At 43.8% G+C, this 23,737-nt stretch overlaps 1 protein-coding gene across 1 annotated transcript in view; it reads right to left on the bottom strand.

Moving 5' to 3' along the window:
- Positions 1-23,737, bottom strand: part of MYO7A (myosin VIIA) — a 52,112-nt gene that overhangs the window by 1,291 nt on the left and 27,084 nt on the right. Inside the window, exons 25-46 of the mRNA XM_053456705.1 lie at positions 22,888-22,971; positions 22,351-22,478; positions 20,317-20,443; positions 19,867-19,986; positions 18,919-19,092; positions 18,164-18,391; positions 16,969-17,139; positions 16,380-16,497; positions 15,506-15,632; positions 11,556-11,725; positions 10,897-11,087; positions 8,793-8,917; positions 7,687-7,844; positions 5,547-5,700; positions 4,898-5,053; positions 3,929-4,034; positions 3,449-3,562; positions 3,118-3,205; positions 2,708-2,814; positions 2,104-2,289; positions 1,162-1,278; positions 421-504 (exon numbers count right to left, since the gene is read on the bottom strand). Of these exons, the coding sequence (XP_053312680.1) occupies positions 421-504; positions 1,162-1,278; positions 2,104-2,289; positions 2,708-2,814; positions 3,118-3,205; positions 3,449-3,562; positions 3,929-4,034; positions 4,898-5,053; positions 5,547-5,700; positions 7,687-7,844; positions 8,793-8,917; positions 10,897-11,087; positions 11,556-11,725; positions 15,506-15,632; positions 16,380-16,497; positions 16,969-17,139; positions 18,164-18,391; positions 18,919-19,092; positions 19,867-19,986; positions 20,317-20,443; positions 22,351-22,478; positions 22,888-22,971 (3,033 nt within the window). The remainder of the gene's footprint in view (positions 1-420; positions 505-1,161; positions 1,279-2,103; positions 2,290-2,707; positions 2,815-3,117; positions 3,206-3,448; positions 3,563-3,928; positions 4,035-4,897; positions 5,054-5,546; positions 5,701-7,686; positions 7,845-8,792; positions 8,918-10,896; positions 11,088-11,555; positions 11,726-15,505; positions 15,633-16,379; positions 16,498-16,968; positions 17,140-18,163; positions 18,392-18,918; positions 19,093-19,866; positions 19,987-20,316; positions 20,444-22,350; positions 22,479-22,887; positions 22,972-23,737) is intronic.

The raw sequence follows: 23,737 nt of genomic DNA, 5'->3' as shown, positions 1-23,737 counted from the left end.
CTATTACGCATAATATTGGTTATTAATGAGGTATGGAATCTGAAATAAATATGCATAAAAAAAACAATATTTGGGGACTGGAGTGTTCCTGACTTTTTAAAATATATTATTAACCCCTTATTTCTAATTAGAGTGTAGCTTTTTCTCAAGAAATGTATGTATTTATTTGTTACATTCCGATTCACAATTGTCAGTGTCCTGTCCTGTTCTGTATAGCGTGTTGGTTTGCTTTACCCTCTTGGATCATACAAAAGCCCTAATGCATATCCTCAGCAGGCAAATCTCCAGCCAACCTACCTGGTCATTGCTGGTGACACCTGGCCAGTGGTGCTTCTGCCGGGACTATCCAGACCGAATTATGACAGTTAATGACTATGCATCACACTAATACAACAATGTAATAAAGAAATAAATACGTACCTTTGTCTTGGGGTCGATTAAGCTGACGCCATGTTTATTGATAGCTATTAGGAGAATTTCTGGAAAATGAGGCTCTGTAGTTTGCTAACGAAGAAAAAAAAAGAAAAATTCATATATATTCTAGGCACGTTGATTTACTGGATAATGAGGGCAGGATGGCCTTGGGGGCAAAAGGGGGAATTGCCCCAGGGTAGGTCTAAATTATTTAAACAGGGACAGAACGAATCACGCCGAATATTCTGTGAGGGTTCCTGTATGATGTGTTCATAGCCAAAGCTGAAGCCAGATGGGCCCCTTGGTCATAGGAGACATGCCCAGGGGTCTTGGCCTTTCAGATGCCCCATGGTTTCAGTACAAATGGTCCTTTATGTCTCTGGAACTTGGTATTGTCAGCAGTGATGGTAATTGAAGCAAGACACATCTCTAAATCTTTTAAGAAGCATTTTTTTCCCTTTCAGGCAAAATTGGAATTTTTTATCACTTTGTTTATGCCTGGATGGATGCAATTAGGGATTTATTGGAAAGTTTAACTTCTATGGATTTAAGTAATTGTTTTTTCTTTAATACATAACTAATAAAATCCAGTCTATCGTGTCCGGGGTAAATGTCACCCCTTTCTGTGGCTACTGATTTAAATTGGCAAACATGTCATTAAATATATAAATGACGGCATTATGAGAGACCGCGGTGAGTCTATACATTTAATAGTCTGAATCGTCATATGGTATTAGTCTGCAATACCTTCACTTCAAAGAAAGCCGATCCAAACGTTGGCCATTTATAGATTATCTTCAGGAAGGCGACCTTGGCGTCTTCTCTTGTTTTTCCAGCATGCTTGTTAAAATAAGCTATAATGGACTGCCAAAGAACACAGGAAGAATTGTATGAAAAAGAAGACAAAAAAAAGAAATAACTAATCAAAAAAACATGGAAGACCATGTAACTATAGGTAATCAACCAATTTCAGAGCTAAATATTAATAATATTAATATTATAAGGAGACCACTGATATCACCGGCATCCGCTATTAAAGAGATCACCATTGGGATCCATATTACGCTGGCAACAGTGCAATAAATAAAGAAACGAATGATATATATATACATTTTATTTAAGATTTTTTTTAACGTACTACCACTAGTAATTATTCTGTTAAAGTGTTTTTATGGTTCAAAAGAAAAATGGAAAAGGGGGATTATGGTTAAACGCCTCTGAGGCCAATGACGTACCAGGAGAACCATGCAAATATACATACATGAATATAGGGTAGGTATCAAATCAGGGCAAGTTAGCATATTTATTTTTGGGATTGTTTTCCTATTTATCATAGCTGTGGATAATGTGTATACCTATAAAAACTGTGAATAAAAAACATGCCATTCATAAAAAATCACTACTGCCCTCCCCAAATAAAAATAAATAAATATGTGTGGCATCAATAAATGAGAATGGTTAAGAAAACACTTTGTTCTTGTCCTATAGCTTAAAAAAAGCCCTGGCCCTTAAGGGGTTAACAAACATAGTAAAAATGGTTTAAAAAATGGCAAATATTTTGGACTTTAGAGTAGGAAAACCCCTTGATTCTGAAGGGGTTAAAATTTGGTGATTAAAAAGCAGTGATTGGGAACGCTAGCGTGTCCCCCCCCCCCAGTATGACTGGCCGCCATGTTTTTTGCCACCTACCCTCTTCCACTCATCTGGGTTCAGCTGGCGGATCAGATCTTGGGGGACCAGCTCCTTCAGGATTTTGGGGATGTTTGGGAAATAAGACTTGTCGTCCTCGAACCGGACCCTGTAGATGAGCGCCGCCAGCTGCAGCACGTCTTCTCGGGTGCACTTGTGATACCCGCGAAGATACTTCGGTAACTCCTGTTAAGAAAAATAAATCTCCGTGTCAGGATTGAAACGGAGGCGAAGCAGCCAGACCGTCCGATTATTAATCAAAACTACATCTATATAATTATATCTGGTTTATAAATTTAGCAAAAGGAACTCCAGACCTCCAAAACATGGCGCAACTAGCATTATCTAATCATTTCTCTGTCCTCTCCTCTCTTGAACGGCCATCTTTAAAGGCTGCCTGAACCAATCACCATATTGGAAATCGCCAAGTGTGGGAGTCGGACCCTTTTTCTCCCCCCACCCCCCATTTGGTTTGGTTATCTGAGCTGATAAACACATATGTTATGTATCTAGATGTATCTGGAATCTCATATAAAAGAATGGGACGCTGGAAGTCGGATAATGGACAGAGTGTGGATACAATGTAACCTACACAACCATTTACCTGATAATAATGGAAAATCGAGTCAGCCATTGGGTCCTTTCCAGGCATTGTGTTGGTCCACAGCTTCTTCATAAAGAACACCTGATACGTCAAGGAAGGTACGATCCCTAAACCCGAAAACAGCAAGAGTTACGCTGGGCAGTCTCTACAGCCCAATGTTAGCCGGGCATCTGATACTATTAACCCACAGAAGCATAATACAGCGAGGGTATTAAACATGCGCGGGGCAGACATACGGCTCCTGAATCTAAGACGAGACCAACGACTGATTAAGGTTTGAGTTGTTACAGCAGGAGGAACGGGCGACTAGACGGGGGCCGGATGGGGCCGATCTGCCGGCGGGTTCTAGGTTTCCGTGTAAAGTAAGCCATGGACTGTAGGAGCTTTGGACACTTGAGACTTTTTCTTACCATCTTTTGACGGCCTGGCTTTCTTTATCCAGTCTGTCAGATGTCTCACAAAGTCAAAGAAGAAATCTCCTTCGGGGACACTGATGACCTGAAACGAGAGACGCGATCTTAATCAGACCCGCTTGGAAACTTCTCTGAGGTTCCAGTTAAAAAAATAAAACAAAATATAAACTCGGCTTCATTAGAAGATGTTTTTGTGCGGCGGATTTTAGCCGCATTTGAAGAAAAAAAAATGTTCTAGAACAAAGAAAATGAACTGGGATGAAGTTAATATGAAACCCAACATCACTTAGATCCTTTAATGTGACATCAAACCCCCCCCTTCCCTCACCTTATCCGAAATCTTCACAAATAAACTGAAGCCTTCTGAGGATTTGAGCAGCAGCCGGTTGGCGATATCTTGACAGAAATCCTTGGCTTTGGTGCTGGATTCAACTTCAAAAGCCTGAAAGACAAGACGAGTGTGAACCTCCCGCCATGACACGGGATAATTCCTTCAGAAAACCCCCAAAAAAGGGAGTTATCCCCTAAAACTAACAAAAGTATCGTTTATATTAACTTGAGAAAGTGAGACGTTCGTATTAATAATAAATATAAATTAATAAAATCAGTAATAAATAATAATAATTAAAAATGTATAATAAATTTAATAAAAAAAATATTTTTTTCTTCAGGAATATTACTATTATTTATCCCCAGGAATATTATTTTTTTTTTTTTTACATGAAATGTGTGTATTTGTTAAATAGGCTTTAAAATAATTAAATAAATATAGGTTTTATATCGATACGTTCTTGGCGTCGTTGGTTACCTCGTCGGTATCGTCAGGGAAATACACTTTGTGAAAAATTTGAGTTGTTTTGTGCTGGATCGCCTCCACTTCAACTAAATGCGGGGGGTATTTTCTGGAGCCATTTCTAGAAAGAAAGAAAGAAAGAAAGAAAGAAAGAAAGAAAGAAAGAAAGAAAGGAAAAAAAAGTATATTTATGGACACAACCCCGAAAAATAGTATAAAACTAGACATTAAATAGAAGGTAAATGATCAGTTGTAAATTTGTAAATAAAGTTTTTTCTAAGCCTCCGTTTCCTCACAGTTATTGATGGGTTAGACCGTTAGCTAATCATTGCCAGGACTCAAAATGGAGGAGCCAACTGTTCCTCCCACCAATCACTGCAATGTGAGCAGCTGCACCAATCAGGAGGCAGACTTTCTCAGGGGTTGGTTTTTTTTAGATGCTGTGAGGGAATTGGAGGGAAGAACATGAGAGGGAAGCTTGTAGGAAGGACCTTCAGGCTGGGAGAGTTCGGAACTAGGCCCAAAGCAAGGCCTGAGTATATTTAAGCGCTGCCTCTGTTAGAGAGACTCTCTTGGGGATGTCAAAGTGCCCTCCTCAGGGCATTATTCACAAAAAGGGCGAAGACTCCAGGCACACCCTCTCCATCGTTCCTCCAATCGGAAGTGCTCCAGGAGCTCGGGTTAACGGAGCTGACAACGCGGGGAAGCGAACGAAGAAAGAAGAAAAGGAAAGAGAAGAAGCGGGGCTGCGGAAGAAAGGGACACGGGAGCGGCGGTGGAGAAGGTAGGGAGACTATGAGAGAGAGTTTGAGAGGGAGCGTGAGAGACTGAGTATGAGTGCGAGAGAGCGACGAAATGCAAACGAAAATCCTTAGCTCCCGGCTTCGTGTTTGTTTGTTTTCGTTGGGGGTCGCTCCTCGTTTTTGGACATTCGTATGAATTTTAAAAAAATAGGCAAGTTTTCTTGAAATGAACCCCTCGTACCTCAGCGCTCTCTGTAAGCGATGCATGCAGTCCGCGGCCAGGACGTGCTGCTTGCGCGACTGGATAAACCTTTGCACGTGGGGCAGCAGCAAGTTACTGGGCGGAAAGAGACCGCTGGTCAACCACAGGAGCTCCCAGCCCTTCTCCTCGCTGTATCTAAGTGTGGGAATCACAGGGTTAAAAATCGACATGTTGGCAGCAGAAAACTATCCCACATGTAAAGACCGTCCATTTTTCAACCAGTCCGCTCACTGGTGACTCTCTTCGTTTGTTACCCTGTGTGAGGCATTTATTAATAGGTGCCCGTAATGAGGGCAAATCCAGTAATCCTACATAAAATAGCGGTTTTTCCCAATGGCTTCCATCAGGACTCCGGAGACAATAACTGGATTATCTAATATACGCACAATTCCCCTCCCCCAGTTTTATGCATTCCTCTGTATTGCGCATGTTTAGGCCTGATGCCCCACTAATGCTTCGCCCTGATGTAGGGAAGCACATGGGGGTATCCAGCTGGGCTACAGGGAAACTCATCAAACTACAACCCCTGCCAGGTTGTCCCTAAAAGGAGCAGGGTCACCAACCTGGCATCACCCTGCTGTTAATTAGGTGATCATTGACTTTGACCTCCTTTTAACTCTTTACTCACTTGACGTGGTTGTCGGTAAGTTGCTTCAGGACCTGGCAGTACACCTCGTCCTTCAAGGCTTCTGCTTTCAAGGCACCTTCAAAGATTTGGTCTGTCAGCTCATTGACCGAGCGCATGCGCTTCGATGGATAGTCACCCATGTATTTTAATATAGGTGCGGACGCGGGCTAAGGAAAAAGACAAACCTAAAGGGGACGTTATTGTGATAATATTACCGGGGTTAATGCTGTAAATGACTATTGTAGCTGGAAACGGCTACTTTTTTACAGAACCTCTTCATAGGCGTACAGAGACCCTTTATCCCTCCCATCGCTCCTGTGTCCCAATGGCCCTTTATCACTCCCATCACTCCTGTGTTCCAATGGCCCTTTATCCCTCCCATCGCTCCTGTGTCCCAATGGCCCTTTATCACTCCCATCACTCCTGTGTCCCAATGGCCCTTTATCACTCCCATCACTCCTGTGTTCCAATGGCCCTTTATCACTCCCATCACTCCTGTGTCCCAATGGCCCTTTATCACTCCCATCACTCCTGTGTTCCAATGGCCCTTTATCACTCCCATCACTCCTGTGTTCCAATGGCCCTTTATCCCTCCCATCACTCCTGTGTTCCAACGGCCCTTTATCACTCCCATCACTCCTGTGTTCCAACGGCCCTTTATCACTCCCATCACTCCTGTGTTCCAATGGCCCTTTATCACTTCCATAACTCCTGCGTTCCAATGGCCCTTTATCACTCCCATCACTCCTGCGTTCCAATGGCCCTTTATCACTCCCATCACTCCTGTGTTCCAATGGCCCTTTATCACTCCCATCACTCCTGTGTTCCAATGGCCCTTTATCACTCCCATCACTCCTGTGTTCCAATGGCCCTTTATCACTCCCATCACTCCTGCGTTCCAATGGCCCTCTATCACTCCCATTACTCCTGCGTTCCAATGGCCCTCTATCACTCCCATCACTCCCGCGTTCCAATCGCCCTTTATCACTCCCATCACTCCTGTGTTCCAATGACCCTTTATCACTCCCATCACTCCTGTGTTCCAATGGCCCTTTATCACTCCCATCACTCCTGTGTTCCAATGGCCCTCTATCACTCCCATCACTCCCGCGTTCCAATCGCCCTTTATCACTCCCATCACTCCTGTGTTCCAATGACCCTTTATCACTCCCATCACTCCTGTGTTCCAATGGCCCTTTATCACTCCCATCACTCCTGTGTTCCAATGGCCCTTTATCACTCCCATCACTCCTGTGTTCCAATGGCCCTTTATCACTTCCATAACTCCTGCGTTCCAATGGCCCTTTATCACTCCCATCACTCCTGCGTTCCAATGGCCCTTTATCACTCCCATCACTCCTGTGTTCCAATGGCCCTTTATCACTCCCATCACTCCTGTGTTCCAATGGCCCTTTATCACTCCCATCACTCCTGTGTTCCAATGGCCCTTTATCACTCCCATCACTCCTGCGTTCCAATGGCCCTCTATCACTCCCATTACTCCTGCGTTCCAATGGCCCTCTATCACTCCCATCACTCCCGCGTTCCAATCGCCCTTTATCACTCCCATCACTCCTGTGTTCCAATGACCCTTTATCACTCCCATCACTCCTGTGTTCCAATGGCCCTTTATCACTCCCATCACTCCTGTGTTCCAATGGCCCTCTATCACTCCCATCACTCCCGCGTTCCAATCGCCCTTTATCACTCCCATCACTCCTGTGTTCCAATGACCCTTTATCACTCCCATCACTCCTGTGTTCCAATGGCCCTTTATCACTCCCATCACTCCTGTGTTCCAATGGCATGTTGTGATCGCTGATCCAAGTTTAAGTTTAAAAGGCTAATTGATGGTTAGAAAACCCTTTTGCAATTACCTTCCAGCCAGAAATTTCCATGGAAACAGCTGACCCCAAACCTAAGTGTGTGTGTGTGTGTATATATATATATACACACATACATACATACATCACACATATACTCCTCCATTTTAAAGCAGATCTGATATTTTTCCATAATTCTATGTTTTTACAGATTAAAATAATATATATCTGGAGAGTGATAAAGGTCAGCGATGGTATTTATGTGGATATGCGGTTTTATATACTGGTTATTCCCACGGCCCTCCAGTAAAGGATATCTATGAAGACCATGCAGGCCTCCTGCGACAGCTCATCGCTGACCAGCACTTTCTTCAGGAGGGCTTGTTTGATGGGCTCGCGCGTGTACGTCCACAGCTTGTCCTTCCCCCGGTTCTTGGTGATCATGACGCGGCTCAGCGTGTGCTTCGGCGGAGGCCTTAAAACAACAAAGCCAAACCATTAAAAAATGAAAGACCCATCCGGCCCCCGTCTAGTCTGCCCGTTTCTCCTGCTGTAAAGACTCAAACCTTAATCAGTTGTTGGTCTCGTCTTAGATTCAGGAGCCGTATGTCTATCCCATGCATGTTTAATCCCCTCACTGTATTACCCTCTACCACCTCTGCTGGGAGGCTTTTCTGCTTATCTACCACCCTCTCAGTAAAATTTAAAAAAAGCAGACAACTCTAGTCTTAACGGGAGGAAGAAAATGCCATCAAACGCTATGTTTCTACATGTATTCCCTATCAATGTTTTCCTTCGAGCAAAAGATAATAGCCTATGGGTCCCATACATTTTTAGATTGTTAAAGTTGCTTGCTGTCTATTGTGTAACTAATCAAAAAATACTAAACATCACTTGTATTACTGCTGAACATCCGACCCCCCCCAAGTAATTCTTTATAATCATTTAAAATTATGACGGTGGAAAACACCGGGGGGAGTATTCCAGTGAGGGACGTTACTACACCATTGTGCTGTTTATGTTTGTGCTTCCTTGTATAGACCGTACATACGGATCCCGAGGTTTTGACTTGAATGGTCCTAGATCAACACATACATATAGATTGACGCATACCCACCATAAGATAATTTGTGTTTATCTCTACACTATCAAAGTTTCCCTTTTTATTTTACATATAAACCTTAACCGGTTTACACGAGCGCCCCCCAAGTGGACTTTGGTTGTAATACTCAACACCAGCTGGGTATCCGGTAAACAGGAAGAAAGGAAAGTTTATTTATTTTCTACTCTTCATGACTCTTTTGACATCCTTTCACACTGGTTTTCACATTTTTTAGTTCTTGTGTTGATTTAACGACAGATCTGCTCATCGGGGGAAGGGTCGCTGTGACCCGCGGCTGAAATATCAGAAACGGTTCCTAACCTGAAATAATCGTAGGAGAATTCTTCCAACGTGTACGGCTTCACTTTTTCCTCGTGGTCCGAGGTGGTCAGCTGGACGGTCCGCACCGCGTCTTGTTTCTGGTCTGGAGGCATCGTAATTAACACCTAGAGAGGGGGAAATCCAGGGATGGAAGGAATGAAAGGTAATCAAAAGTAATAAATAATAATCCCCCAGCGCTGTATACAGTAATATAACCCCCCAGCGCTGTATACAGGAATATAACCCCCCAGCGCTGTATACAGGAATATAACCCCCAGCGCTGTATACAGGAATATAACCCCCCAGCGCTGTATACAGTAATATAACCCCCCAGCGCTGTATACAGGAATATAACCCCCCAGCGCTGTATACAGGAATATAACCCCCAGCGCTGTATACAGTAATATAACCCCCAGCGCTGTATACAGTAATATAACCCCCCACCAGTGCTGTATACAGTAATATAACCCCCCAGCGCTGTATACAGGAATATAACCCCCCAGCGCTGTATACAGTAATATAACCCCCAGCGCTGTATACAGTAATATAACCCCCAGCGCTGTATACAGTAATATAACCCCCCACCAGTGCTGTATACAGTAATATAACCCCCCACCAGTGCTGTATACAGTAATATAACCCCCCACCAGTGCTGTATACGGTATTATAACCCCCAGCGCTGTATACAGTAATATAACCCCCCACCAGTGCTGTATACAGTAATATAACCCCCAGCGCTGTATACAGTAATATAACCCCCACCAGTGCTGTATACAGTAATATAACCCCCCACCAGTGCTGTATACAGTAATATAACCCCCAGCACTGTATACAGTAATATAACCCCCAGCGCTGTATACAGTAATAACCCCCAGCACTGTATACAGTAATATAACCCCCAGCACTGTATACAGTAATATAACCCCCAGCGCTGTATACAGTAATATAACCCCCCAGTGCTGTATACAGTAATAACCCCCAGTGCTGTATACGGTAATATAACCCCCACCAGTGCTGTATACAGTAATATAACCCCCCACCAGTGCTGTATACGGTAATATAACCCCCCACCAGTGCTGTATACAGTAATATAACCCCCAGCGCTGTATACAGTAATATAACCCCCAGCACTGTATACAGTAATATAACCCCCAGCACTGTATACAGTAATATAACCCCCAGCGCTGTATACAGTAATATAACCCCCCCAGTGCTGTATACAGTAATATAACCCCCAGCGCTGTATACAGTAATATAACCCCCCACCAGTGCTGTATACGGTAATATAACCGCCAGCGCTGTATACAGTAATATAACCCCCAGCGCTGTATACAGTGATATAACCCCCAGCGCTGTATACAGTAATATAACCCCCAGCGCTGTATACAGTAATATAACCCCCAGCGCTGTATACAGTAATATAACCCCCCAGCGCTGTATACAGTAATATAACCCCCAGCGCTGTATACAGTAATATAACCCCCCAGCGCTGTATACAGTAATATAACCCCCAGCGCTGTATATGGCAATGCTAATAAAGTCCGTTCCTCTATAGACTTTAATTAGTCAGAGAGTCCATCTGGATGATTAAGACTGAGCCATTCTATTGTTCCCCACAGGCAGTATGATAAGGAGTCGGGGGGGGTGTTTAGTAGATTGGGGGTCAGATAACAGAGCGAGAATCATACAAACGGCTGATATGCAGCTGCCTGAAAACATTATATTATGGGGCAAAAAACCACAAAAGAAACCAACAAGATTTATTATAATCTAGTAATACTAGTAAAAAAAAAAAGGTGGGAGATCCCTTTAATAAAACAGATTCTGTATAATGACCAGGGGTGGAATTTGGAGTACAATAGTACATTGTGTAGTAACTGTACAACCTGGCGTACGGGTTAAATGGGTCACTATATAGATCTATAGACGGTGCTTGAAAATGATGCATTTCAGCTACTTCTCCAGCACCTCTAATTGGGTTAAACTTAACTTGCACCTTAGAAGGTACATCACCATAGCCATTGGGGATTCAGATAGGAAGCCAATGATGTTGGCATCTACCCTCCGACAATTGGGAAATCGCGCATGTCATGGATTCACCTACCACAATCTCCATCGGAGGCTTGGTCACGGTTGGCATCACGTAGACGCTCTCGGTGGGAAAATCCCCCTTCTGTTTGGTTCTTTCATTGAAGCCGTGGGCCCAGCCGCAGCTCATCACCGTGTCCCCGGTGTCCTGGTCCAAGGTGATCAGGTCTCCCTTCAGAAAGCTGAGGAAGCCGGAATCTTCCCCCGCTATCGGCGACAGAAAAGAATACACCTCAGATCCTCCCGGGACACGGTGCTTCAGAGAGTTTATCTCTGCTCCGTCCCGCAAATCATCCCCCGTCTTAGCAGCCCCTCTCTGAGCTCTCTCCAGAATATCTACATCCAGCAGTGTCCGGAGAGCAGACGCGTGATTGGCTGGGGCGCAGGAAGTGTACCGAGGAATGCTTCCTGTTTACCATAGAGGCAGCCGGGGGAGGAGTTACAGGACACAGAAGTCTTATTTTCTAACTCCAATAACTAAGGAATGCCTGCAGCGATTAACATGCAGTAAAATTCACGGACTCCAACATGCGCTTAGCATTAAAGTAGGGCTCCTTTAAATAACATATACACAACTTTATAAACACAATCTGTTTTGTTTTCTGGACACTTGAATCCCTTCTTGCTCTTCATGCACTTATTGAGCCAGTCGAAGCATAGTTATAATGTCCTTACCGGGATTTGGATTGTCATGAAGGGCCACCACGTACTTGGACCTCTTCCTCAGCCCTTCCAGGAAAGTCACCACTAGCTCTCTGATGTCTTCCGCGTTGCTCGAGGTGAAGGTATACTCGTCTCCCTTGATGGTGGCCAACGTGAAGCTCTGTCCTTGCATTTTTCCACCTCTTTGGGCATTAGTGGAGAAAACAAGGAATTATGTGGTTCTGTGTTGTATTGTAATGTCACATATGGCCACTGGGGGCAGACAGGCGGTACATCCACCATGCCCTGATCGCTTTTTGGCTCTCTCTCTTAGTCTAGGTTGGTTTAAGCCAGGCATGTCCAAAGTCCGGCCCGCGGGCCAATTGCGGCCCGCGTTCCGGACTGATGCGGCCCCCAAGTGAGCCACGGGACTTGGCGACATCAGCCGGCGCAGAGAGAAGGAAAGCGCGAGATCTGGGCTTTCCTTCTCCCTGCGCCGGCACACACAGCCACACAGCGGTGGGCGCGGCTTCAGTGTTGTGCGCCGGGATCTGACAACAAACCCCGGCGCACAACAGCTGTTGCCGCGCAGATCGCAAGGGAGCAGTATCGGAGGTATTTACCGGACATCCGGCTTAAAATCACTCAAGGGAGCCGGATGTCCGGTAAAGACCTCCGATACTGCTCCCTTGCGATCCGCGCGGCAACAGCTGTTGTGCGCCGGGGTTTGTTGTCAGATCCCGGCGCACAACACTGAAGCCGCGCCCACCGCTGTCCGTGCCCTCTGAACCCCGTGCCCTCGGAAGAACTGAAGAAGAAGAGGAGCGAAGAGCAGGAAAAGGAGCTGTAAGGAGAAAAGAGGAAAAGGTAGGAAAGCATACAGTGAGAGTGGATTGGTGTATGTGTGTGGATTGGTGTATGTGTGTGGATTGGTATATGTGTGGATGTGTATGTGTGGATTGGTATGTGTGTGTGGATTGGTGTATGTGTGTGGATTGGTGAATGTGTGTGGATTGGTGTATGTGTGTGGATTGGTGTATATGTGTGGATTGGTGTATGTGTGTGGATTGGTGTATGTGTGTGGATTGGTGTATATGTGTGGATTAGTGTATATGTGTGGATTGGTATGTGTGTGGATTGGTATGTGTGTGGATTGGTAGATGTGGATTGGTATATATGTGTGGATTGGTATATATGTGTGGATTAGTGTATATGTGTGGATTGGTATATGTGTGGATTGGTATGTGTGTGGATTGGTATGTGTGGATTGGTATGTGTGGATTGGTGTATGTGTGTGGATTAGTATATGTGTGGATTGGTGTGTGTGTGGATTGGTATGCGTGTGGATTGGTATGCGTGTGGATTGGTATATGTGTGGATTGGTATGTGTGTGGATTGGTATGTGTGTGTGGATTGGTGTATGTGTGTGGATTGGTGTATGTGTGTGGATTAGTATATGTGTGGATTGGTGTGTGTGTGGATTGGTATGCGTGTGGATTGGTATGCGTGTGGATTGGTATATGTGTGGATTGGTGTATGTGTGTGGATTGGTATGTGTGTGGATTGGTGTATGTGTGGATTGGTGTATGTGTGTGGATTGGTGTATGTGTGTGGATTGGTATGTGTGTGGATTGGTATGTGTGTGGATTGGTATATGTGTGGATTGGTATGTGTGTGGATTGGTGTATGTGTGTGGATTGGTGTATGTGTGGGGATTGGTGTATGTGTGTGGATTGGTATGTGTGTGGATTGGTATGTGTGTGTGGATTGGTATGTGTGTGTGGATTGGTGTATATGTGTGGATTGGTATGTGTGTGTGGATTGGTGTATGTGTGTGGATTAGTATATGTGTGGATTGGTATGCGTGTGGATTGGTATGCGTGTGGATTGGTATGCGTGTGGATTAGTATGCGTGTGGATTGGTATATGTGTGGATTGGTGTATGTGTGTGGATTGGTATGTGTGTGGATTGGTGTATGTGTGTGGATTGGTGTATGTGTGTGGATTGGTGTATGTGTGTGGATTGGTATGTGTGTGTGGATTGGTGTATGTGTGTGGATTGGTGTATGTGTGTGTGGATTGGTATGTGTGTGTGGATTGGTGTATGTGTGTGGATTGGTGTATGTGTGTGGATTGGTGTATGTGTGTGGATTGGTATGTGTGTGGATTGGTATATGTGTGGATTGGTATGTGTGTGGATTGGTGTATGTGTGTGGATTGGTGTATGTGTGGGGATTGGTGTATGTGTGGGGATTGGTGTATGTGTGGGGATTGGTGTATGTGTGGGGATTGGTGTATGTGTGTGGATTGGTATGTATGTGGATTGGTATGTGTGTGGATTGGTGTGTGTGTGTGGATTGGTGTGTGTGTGTGGATTGGTGTATGTGTGTGGATTGGTGTGTGTGTGTGGATTGGTGTATGTGTGTGGATTGGTGTATGTGTGTGGATTAGTATATGTGTGGATTGGTATGCGTGTGGATTGGTATGCGTGTGGATTAGTATGCGTGTGGATTGGTATGTGTGTGGATTGGTGTATGTGTGTGGATTGGTGTATGTGTGTGGATTGGTGTATGTGTGTGGATTGGTATGTGTGTGTGGATTGGTATGTGTGTGTGTGTTGGTGTGTGTGTGTGTGTTGGTGTGTGTGTGTGTTGGTATGTGTGTGTGGATTGGTATGTGTGTGTGGATTGGTATGTGTGTGTGGATTGGTGTATGCGTGTGGATTGGTATGCGTGTGGATTGGTATGCGTGTGGATTGGTATGTGTGGATTGGTAAATGTGTGAGAGTGATGGGTGTTATGCTGTACCATTTCCAATGTATTTTTCATTATATAATTATGCTCTAAAGTACATCATAACTCCCATCACTCTATACTGTTCCATACAGTGGCAGAGCTGGGAGACAGAGGCCTTGCACCCCCACCGCAGGACTCCTGAAAGGTAAGTGAACTTCAAAGAGGGAGAGGGTAGATAGTTAGGAGGGGTAGATAGGGAGAAGGGAGCGAGAAAGGGTAGATAGGGCAGAAGGGAGCGAGAAGGGGTAGATAAGGCAATCATACTCCTATCATGCCAAGTCTGCGACTGCCTCCTGGAATCTGGGTATGCCTGGGCATGATAGGAATGTGATTGCTGTTAACAATTATATATATATATATATATATATATATATATATATATTGTTATTTAATTGTTTTGTCCTATTTTGGTGTGTTACTTACTTTAAATAAAAGTGTTAGATTTTTTTTATGGTGTGTGTGGGGGGTCATACTCAGTTTCGGCCAGGTAGTTTTAAAGTGTGTGTGGGGGGGGTGCCACATACAGGATCCGCCCCGGGTGCCAAATACTCTAGGTACGCCCCTGCCCTCCCCTACACAATTTCTTCATCAGATGCCCTTGTGGCTGTGTGTGCCGGCGCAGGGAGAAGGAAAGCCCAAATCTTGCGATCTCGGACGTCGCTAGATTTGGGCTTTCCTTCTCCCTGCGCCAGCACACACAGCCACAAGGGCATCTGATGAAGAAATTGTAGGCAGTGGCGGAACTACCGGGGTCGCGACTGCGACCGGGCCCTGGAGTTCTGCCAGTCAGTGGGGCCCAAGGGGTGCCGAGCGGTTGCTGAAAAAGGAGAGTGAGAAAGGGATAGATGTGGTATGCCGTTTTCAATAAACTTTGCATAAAATAGTTAATTTGCATTTCATTTTAATGGTTCAGAAAATGTCAGGCAAAATGGTCGGCCCTCGCACATGTTCACTTCATCAAATCTGGCACTCTTCGAAAAAAGTTTGGACATGCCTGGTTTAAGCATTAGCTTCTTACCTACTCAATGCATGTTTAAATTCATTCACTATTCACCTCTACCACCTCTTCTGCTGGGAGGCTGTTCCACTTAACTACCCCACCCACCCAGAAGTTTTTGCTTATTAACATCAAAACGATACGTTCTTGGACTTTCTGCCGTAAGCAACATTATGATAAAACCTGCTTACCTGCTGCTAGAAACTGCGGTAATCTCCGGGAAGGAAAGCTCCAGCAGAACCTGCTCCTGTTCATCCACAAAATAAACCCCCGTCCAGTTAACGGCAACAATCACATCGTTCTTAGGCAGGCTGGGTCCTGAAGCAGGACAGACGGTTAGTATTAGATGCACAGCCAGCTGCTGAAATGTAACAAAGTAGTTCTCCCTCCAGGCAAATACCCCCCCCCCGACATTTAAATGGTTAAAGTAGGGACTTTTGCTCTGGGAGGTGTGGCTTAGGGCAGGGCTTTAACCAGACTTTTTATGTGACTTTGTGCCCTATCGCTGGGTATTTGTGTAACTGAGAGGGCATTTATTAGAAGAATAATGGGTTTTATTTCCCCCGTTTAATTTATAAAGCCGTTTCCTGCTGTTTCTATACACATTATGGGGGCTTTTAGGGCTGTAGAACCCTGCGATCCCCTCATACCCAGCAAACATTCTGACCTCCTAGAAAAGAGGGGCATCAGGGGGGAGAGAGGGGCAACAGGGGAGGAAACAGAGACATGGGACAAAAGAGGGGCATTAGAGGAGGACGAGAGAGGGATACACACAGATGTTGGGCCCAAAAAGGGACTGGCCAAACTTAACAGGGAAAACTTTGTTTCTTAGGATTCAGTGCCCTGTAAGCAAATGGAACCCTTGGTGATGTCACGGTGACATCACTGGGATGTGTATAATTGGCAGTTGTGATAAAGAATCAGGGATATGCGGCCCTACAAGCTTTATCGCAGTTCGTGTGACCGGCCAGCGGGGGCATCGTTAGCCATCCCAGGAGGGCCCGGCGTGGCTCCAAACGGAGTTCTGAATGTAAATTTTAGCAGATGTAAAAGTGCAAACTGTACCCGAAAACTTGAAGGCCTCGTAAAATCTGGAGAAGAGCAAAGGCCACTTAAAACGAGCAAAATCCACCACGTTCTCCTTGACTTTTTGTGGATCTGGCCTCTTCTGGGTGTAGATTCCCTAAGAAAGGAAAAAACATGCCCATTGTACAGCTCTGCTGAGTATGACGGCGCCATATAAAACATGAGATAATATTCTGGCCACAATCAGTATGGTTACCATCTCTGGTCCTGAAGAAGTGAGCGCGGGCAGAACAACAGTCCTTATTAACCCTTAATTATCCTTCTACTATAACTACACTACACTTATAGCCCGAATATGATAGCCTGGGCTGTTGCTATAGAAACAAGTTGATGGAAACATTTCCCTGAATACATAGGTTTTTTTAACTGAGGTTTATAAATGATCTCATGCATGATTAAATTCCCTCAGCGTATTAACCTCTACCACTTCTGCTGGGAGGCTGTTCCACCTATCCAACACCCCCTCAGTGGAGTAAATGTTCCTTACATGACATCTAAGGCTCTGATCGCTATCATTAACTTCTGAAATGAGGCAGACATTTGCCCTTATCTTTCGGTGAAGACATACCTTTTTATGAGCCGCGATTATAAACTGGGACCATTTCTCGATGTTTTTGGAGGGCGTGATCTCTCGGTCGGGGATATAGGATGGGATGAGATTAAATAACCTCTCCATTACCAGCTCGGAGCCGTAATCCACGTAGTACTGCTGGGACGCCAATTCCGCCAAGTCTTCTTCCTGCCAAGAAAATGAAAAGTCAGTTTAAAAATATCCACGCGGATCGGGAAACTTTACGGATTCTATCAGGCTGCGGCGGTTTGTTATAAAGTTATAGAAAAGTAAGAAATGCTGTTTTGTACGATCCAAATTATATTTCGGAATATTTCACATTCTTTGTTGCTAGTCTTTAAAAACTTTATGGAACTTTTAAAGGGGAACATTCCAGAATTCTCCAATTTTAAAGGGGCCATTCCAGAATTCCACATTTTAATTTTTAAGAGAACCGTCCAGAATTCCACAATTTCAGTTTAAAAGCGACATTCCAGAATTCTCCAATTTTAAAAGGGGTCATTCCAGAGTTCTACCATTTGATTGTAAAGTGTATGTTCCAGAATTCTACAATTTCATTTTAAAGGAAACATTCCAGAATTCTACAATTTTAAAGGGGTCATTCCAGAATTCTTTTATTTAGAAGGGGACATTCTAGAATTGTTTAATTTTTTAAGAGAACAGTCCAGAATTCTACAATTTCATTTTTAAGAGAACAGTCCAGAATTCTGCAATTTAATTTCAAAGGGAACATTCCAGAATTCCACATTTCAATTTTAAAGGGAACATTCCAGAATTCTACATGTAGCATTTGAGTATGTAGAAGCCCGTGTTGGGGTGCTTTACGTAATAATTATAATCCTTGTTATCTGAATGCCAGTGACAGCGGCCATTTTAACGGTGGGATACACGAATACCATGATGCTTCATCCGTTGTGGGTCGCTCCACTTCTAGTGGAAGCCTGATTGGCTCTAGCAGCTGTAAAGGGAGGAGTTAGCAGAACTGATGCGTTCAGGTTGTAATTGGTTATGCCACAAGCCAATCCGTCGTCTTCTTTCATTAAATTTACTTTCAGAAACAAAAAATACTCCAAAAAGTAGTTTGAGACTGTTTTTTAATTACCCAATACCACTTCTGCTGGAAAGTTGTTTTACTTATCTACTACCCTCTCAGTAAAGTAACATTCCTTACATGGAAAGTGAAGCTGCCCACCTTATCACACCTGTATTCTCCAAACTTCACGCCCCTGACGATCTGCTGGTAGATGAGGTTGGTGGCTACATTGTCCTCAGTTGGGTTGTGCCACGGAGTGAAGATTTCCTTCCTGAAGAAGAGCCTCCAGGGGGCATTTCTCTCCTGGGCACCTTGTTCCTTGGCATATTGTTCACATTGGGACACAGCGTCCATGACGTGGTCAGTGCCGCTCCCCAAGGAGGACACCTGGAGGAACAAAGGGAACGACGTGATTACGATGTATTAATAGGAGGCGCCCCTAACACAGAGAAAGAAATCCACAGCAAGGAGCTTCACAAGCTTCAGAAACATCAACGGTGGCATCAGCAGGTAATGAGGGGATATCGTCTGCTTCATTATCGCTTATCTTTATTCCATTAAAGTGGGGAAAAAACACTTTCCCGGCTCAAACACCGCACTGAGCTGATGCTTTATGGCGATGCTAACGAAGTCCGTTCCTCCATAGACTTTCACTAGTTAGAGTCCAGCTTGGCGATTAAGACTGAGTCATTCTATTGTTCCCCACAGGCAGTATGATAAGGAGTCGGGGGGTTTAGTAGATTGGGGATCAGATAACAGAGCGAGAATCATACAAACGGCTGATATGCAGCTGACAGAAAGCGTTATATTATGGGGTAAAAAAGACAGCGGAATATTTCTGAAAAATAATTTTTAATACTAGTAATAACTGGAGTTCCCCTTTAAACGTGCCTTTTGGGATGTCCTCATCATACCTTATCAAACAACGCTATGTATAAAGAAAAGCCAAACCGGTCCTTAAGGCTGATTTTGTCGGCCAGTGAGTTGCAGAGCTCCTTCGCTGTCGTGGCCGAGTCGGTAAGAAGCGTCTTTGTTGTCCCGTCCATGAATGTCACCGGCAGCATGATCGGCTTCTTGGACTTTGTGGCCTGTTAGGAAAGAGCATGCAAAAAAAATGAACGGCAATCCAATTACCTAAACTAAATGTGTCACATATGGGCTATAAGATTTATCATTTATACTGGGCTATAGAGGCACAATTCTAAATCTGGAGCATTCAATATACAATTCCAGATGATGTTCCATATTTACACGACCCATTATATGTCAAACCTTAAAGTATTAGACAACCTCTATAAAAGAAAGCCACCTAAGGAGTGACTCCGTAACAAAAGTACTTTTTAACAATCCTGAGTTAAGTTTTTGTAGGTATTTTATGCATTCAACAGTCAAATGTGATTGGCTGTTCAATGCCCCTGCATTGTGTACTGCACCCTGGGGCTCTGTAACGCAGGGGCGCATCTGGCTGGGAGTGCAATGGCACCAACAAGCTATTTGAGGGCAAAGGTGGCACTTACAATCTGGGTGCAAAGATGGCACTGACAATATGTTTGGGGACAGATATGGCACAGACAAGCTGTTTGGGGGCAAAGCTGGCAGTGTGGGAAGTGGGAGACATGTTACTTGGTGAAGTCGGGGGCCAAAAGAGGTGGAGTGGTTGCCATAAAAAATGGGTGTGGTTATAAGTGTTATGTTTGTTAATGGGAGGAGTTAGCAATATAGCCGCCCCACTGTGAGGGGAGGGAAAAAAATTCTTGCACCAGGGTTTGGATTTCTGTCATTAAAACCAGCATTTAAGTTGGAAAGGAATTGCTGAGCAGACATTAAAAAAGTGTTGATTCCATCGAATTCCAACGATTTACCTGTAATTCTAGCCAACTGGGAGGCTGGGTCCTGGTACCGTTAGCAAAAGTCCTCCGAAGCCTTTCTTCGCAGTACGGGGCGTAGCCAGGGGGGCCTCCGTTAATGAAATTTCTCAAATACTGAAATCCAAAATATTGCAACAGTGATTTTGGGACAAACCGGTCCAAAATTAGTTCCAAGTGATGCCTAACAGCAATGTGTACCCATATATTACATGGTGGGATTTACTTTAGTGAGAGGGTGATAAATAAATGGAACAGCCTCCCAGCAGAGGTGGTAGAGGCTAATTCAGTGAGGGTATTAAACATGCATGGGATAGACATACGGCTCCTGAATCTAAGACGAGACCAGCGACTGATTAAGGTTTGAGTCTTTCCAGCAGGAGAAACAGGGGACTAGACGGGGGCCGGATGGGGCCGATCTGCCGGCAGATTAAAAGTAGGACTGACCTTAACAAACTTCTCGGAGGGTGCAAAGCATCCCACGCACAGAGACATCAGGATCCAGCCGCGGGCATGGCTGCTTTTCGAGGGGTTTTGGGTGAGCTGCTTGGAGATTTGGCAGTAAATTTCATCCCTGCAGAAATGAAGCATTTAACGTCTCACACGTCGGAGGGTTTTCTGCGCAGGACCAGGTTTCGCCGTTTCGCTGGAATGTTTTAAACCGCGCCGCAGAGCTTTTATCGTCAAAAGAATCGGAATTCTGTTTTCTATTCACTCTGTTTCCACAACGTATCGCACTCTCACTCCCGCTCCCACATTCCAAATTCATTTATCTCGTCAGAATAAAATAAAAGCGCAATAAATAAATGTCTGCCGCGTGACTAATAATTAATAGAGTGACTACAAATAATGTTATTATATTAGTGGAAGTTTCAAATACTGTTTTTATTATTCCAGGCACCATCTTTAAGGATATCCTCCATCTCTAATCTTAAATTAGGGTTTAAAATTCCTAAACGAGAATTCATTTTGCTAAATTACTATTATTATTATTATTATTATTATTTTCCCTTAAGGCTTAATCACAAAAAAACCCAAAAACTTTTAAAATGTTTCTATGAGATCGACCTGTAAGTGCTGGCCTTTGTGTCACATGACAATTAAGCATTCCCTGAAAAATCCATGAAGGCGGCTAAAGAATAATTAATAAAAATATAATAATAATGAAATAAAAAAATTAATAGTTATATAATAATAGTAATAGCAATAATAATAATAATAATAAATCCATGTATTTATAGAATAATGCAGTTCACGTTAAATAATGACATAGATATATTTTACATTCCATGCCAGTGTGGTTTGAAATAATGTTAGAAGGGTCTCCAAGGAGGGCTGATAAGAGGGGCAGAGAGGCAATTGCCCCTTTGGTTGCTTTGAGATATTTTGGGCCGCTATCAGAAAAGAGTATTAATTGCAGCTCCACATTAAGCCACCAATGCAGGAGGTATTTACCCACTGATGGGATCCTTTTTGTGTCCCCTGTATGTGATTTCTATGATTTAACTCGATTTAAGTGAATGTATGTAGAACATTGATACAACAGACAAGTTCCCACGGCAACCTCTCATCAAATACTGCATGATAAAGTGCTTTGTAAGGAGCTGGGCGGCAAGGAAAGGAGATAGCGGGGGGTCTGCAGACCAGGTCTATGCATTTGGGGGACCACCCAAAAATTTTACGGGACCACCCAGCTATCACAAGCATTAAAGTGGATATAACGGCAGGAGTGTCTCAGCAAAGCCTGAATTCGGGGGTCCGCACGTCCTCAGATATTTCAATGAATTGGAAGAAGGCAAAGGTTACGTTTTTCTGTCTCCCCCGGCTAAGTGATCACTGATAAATAATCAATCAGCCGCAGATGGCAAGCGATCAATTATTTACGGGACAGGTGGCTGGCGAAGCACGTTTGTAAAGTAATGAGGTTCGGTTAATTATTCACAAGAGCGAGAAAGATATTAATCATCAGGCAGCGAATATATTATAATTAAACAAATACAGGAACTCGTGGAAATACTCCGAATTCATTTACATTCTCATAAAAAATGCAAAGATTTGATTATACGAATAGAAAGAATTATTTAACCTTCATAATTATTTCCGCTGTGAGGCGGCTATTTTTTATCTTTTTTTTTTTTTAATATCTCATTCCAGTTTGGTAGGAAATGAATTAAATGTATAGAAATATATATCAGAAATGTTTTCAAGGACACTTATAAATCTCACGTTAATTATTGTTTCCGTTAGTATGGAGGGGGGGCACATGTACTGTACTGAGAGGGTGGTAGATGCATGGAACAGCCTCCCAGCAGAGGTGGTAGAGGGTAATACAGTGAGGGGATTAAAATATGCATGGGATAGACATACGGCTCCTGAATCTAAGACGAGACTAATGATTATGTTTTGACTCGTAACAGCAGGAAAAATGAGCAGACTAGATGGGGGCCGAATGGGGCCGGTCTGCCGTCATAAGTTACCTACCTTAATGTAGGCCTCAGGATGCCGTTCCCAATAATAAAATGGAGTTTCTCTAGATTAGAGGTGGGTCGATCCTCCAGCATGCTGTTTCCGTGCAGAGTGGATTCTCCATCGTGGAGCCGCTTTGTCACCTACCAAAAATAATCAGAAAGTACGCAAATTTGGCTAAGATGACGCCTTCATTGACTTATATAAGTGAATTGTATTCGATTGCAAGCTTTGGAGACTACTTAGGTCTCTTCTTCAGGCATACTATAATTCTTGATATGGCACAACGCCGCGCATGGAGCTATATGAAGGATAAATAATAATAGTCGGATATATCCATGCGCAAACTGGGGAGTCTGGAAACCTGGTGTGTGGACAAGAAAGCCCAGCATAACATCAGGATTGTGCATGCCTAGAATAAGAGCCGAGAATAATGGGAGTTGTAGTACGAAAAGAGCTAAAATGCTGTTTCTGCCCGTTCCGAGGATTTTATTGACTGAGGGACACTTTGTATCACGGAGGAGATCATCACGTAAAATGCCCAAATCCCACCTCTTCCGTCAGCTTGGACTTCTTCTTTAACGTCAAGGAAACCAGCTTGTGGCGCATGCTGTTCTTCTTGTCAATGTGCGCGCTCTGGACGGAACAGAAAGGAACATCGTGAAACGCTATGGAAATGATCGGCGCACAATGATAGGCTCTGGTGCGGTGATGTCATTGTTAGCGTTCTTGTTACATATAACGTGTGAAACATTCGTTCCTTTATATCTGTTTGTATAAAAAGACTATTCGTGGGGAAGCCACCAGCACCAACGATCACCAGAACATAAACATGTGTGTATAAAATGTAAAATCATACTTTATTAAAAATATATGAATATATATATATATATAGATAACATTGACATACTGAGAACTTTCTCACATCGGCTGACCTAGAACTCTTCAATTCCTAGAATGACCTTGAACTTTCACCTTCCGAGAATGACCAACCATGTTCTTTCCAAGAATGATCTAGAACTCTCCCCTTCCTAGAATGACCTAAAGGATCGCCTTCCTAGATTGACCTAGAATTATTCCCTTCTTACAATTAGAACGACCTAGAACCTTCACCGCCCTAGAATGTCCAAACATGTTCTTTCCAATAAAGACCTACAACTCCCCCCTTCCTTGAATGACATAGAACGTTTACTTTTGTAGAATGACCGACAACTCATCAACTCCCAGAATGACCTAGAACTTTCACCTTCCGAAAATTACCAGCCATGTTCTTTCCAAGAATGACCTACAACTCCTCCCTTCCTAGAATGACCTAAAGGATCCCCTTTCTAGATTGACCTAGAATTATTCCCTTCCTACAATTCCCTTCCTACAATTAGAATGACCTAGAACCTAAAGACCT

This window comes from Spea bombifrons, chromosome 2 (genome assembly GCF_027358695.1).
Source record: "Spea bombifrons isolate aSpeBom1 chromosome 2, aSpeBom1.2.pri, whole genome shotgun sequence".
In the NCBI taxonomy this organism is placed as follows: Eukaryota; Metazoa; Chordata; class Amphibia; order Anura; family Pelobatidae; genus Spea; species Spea bombifrons.
The sequence above is the reverse complement of the archived record's forward strand: the minus strand, read 5'-3'. Positions and strand labels throughout refer to the sequence as shown.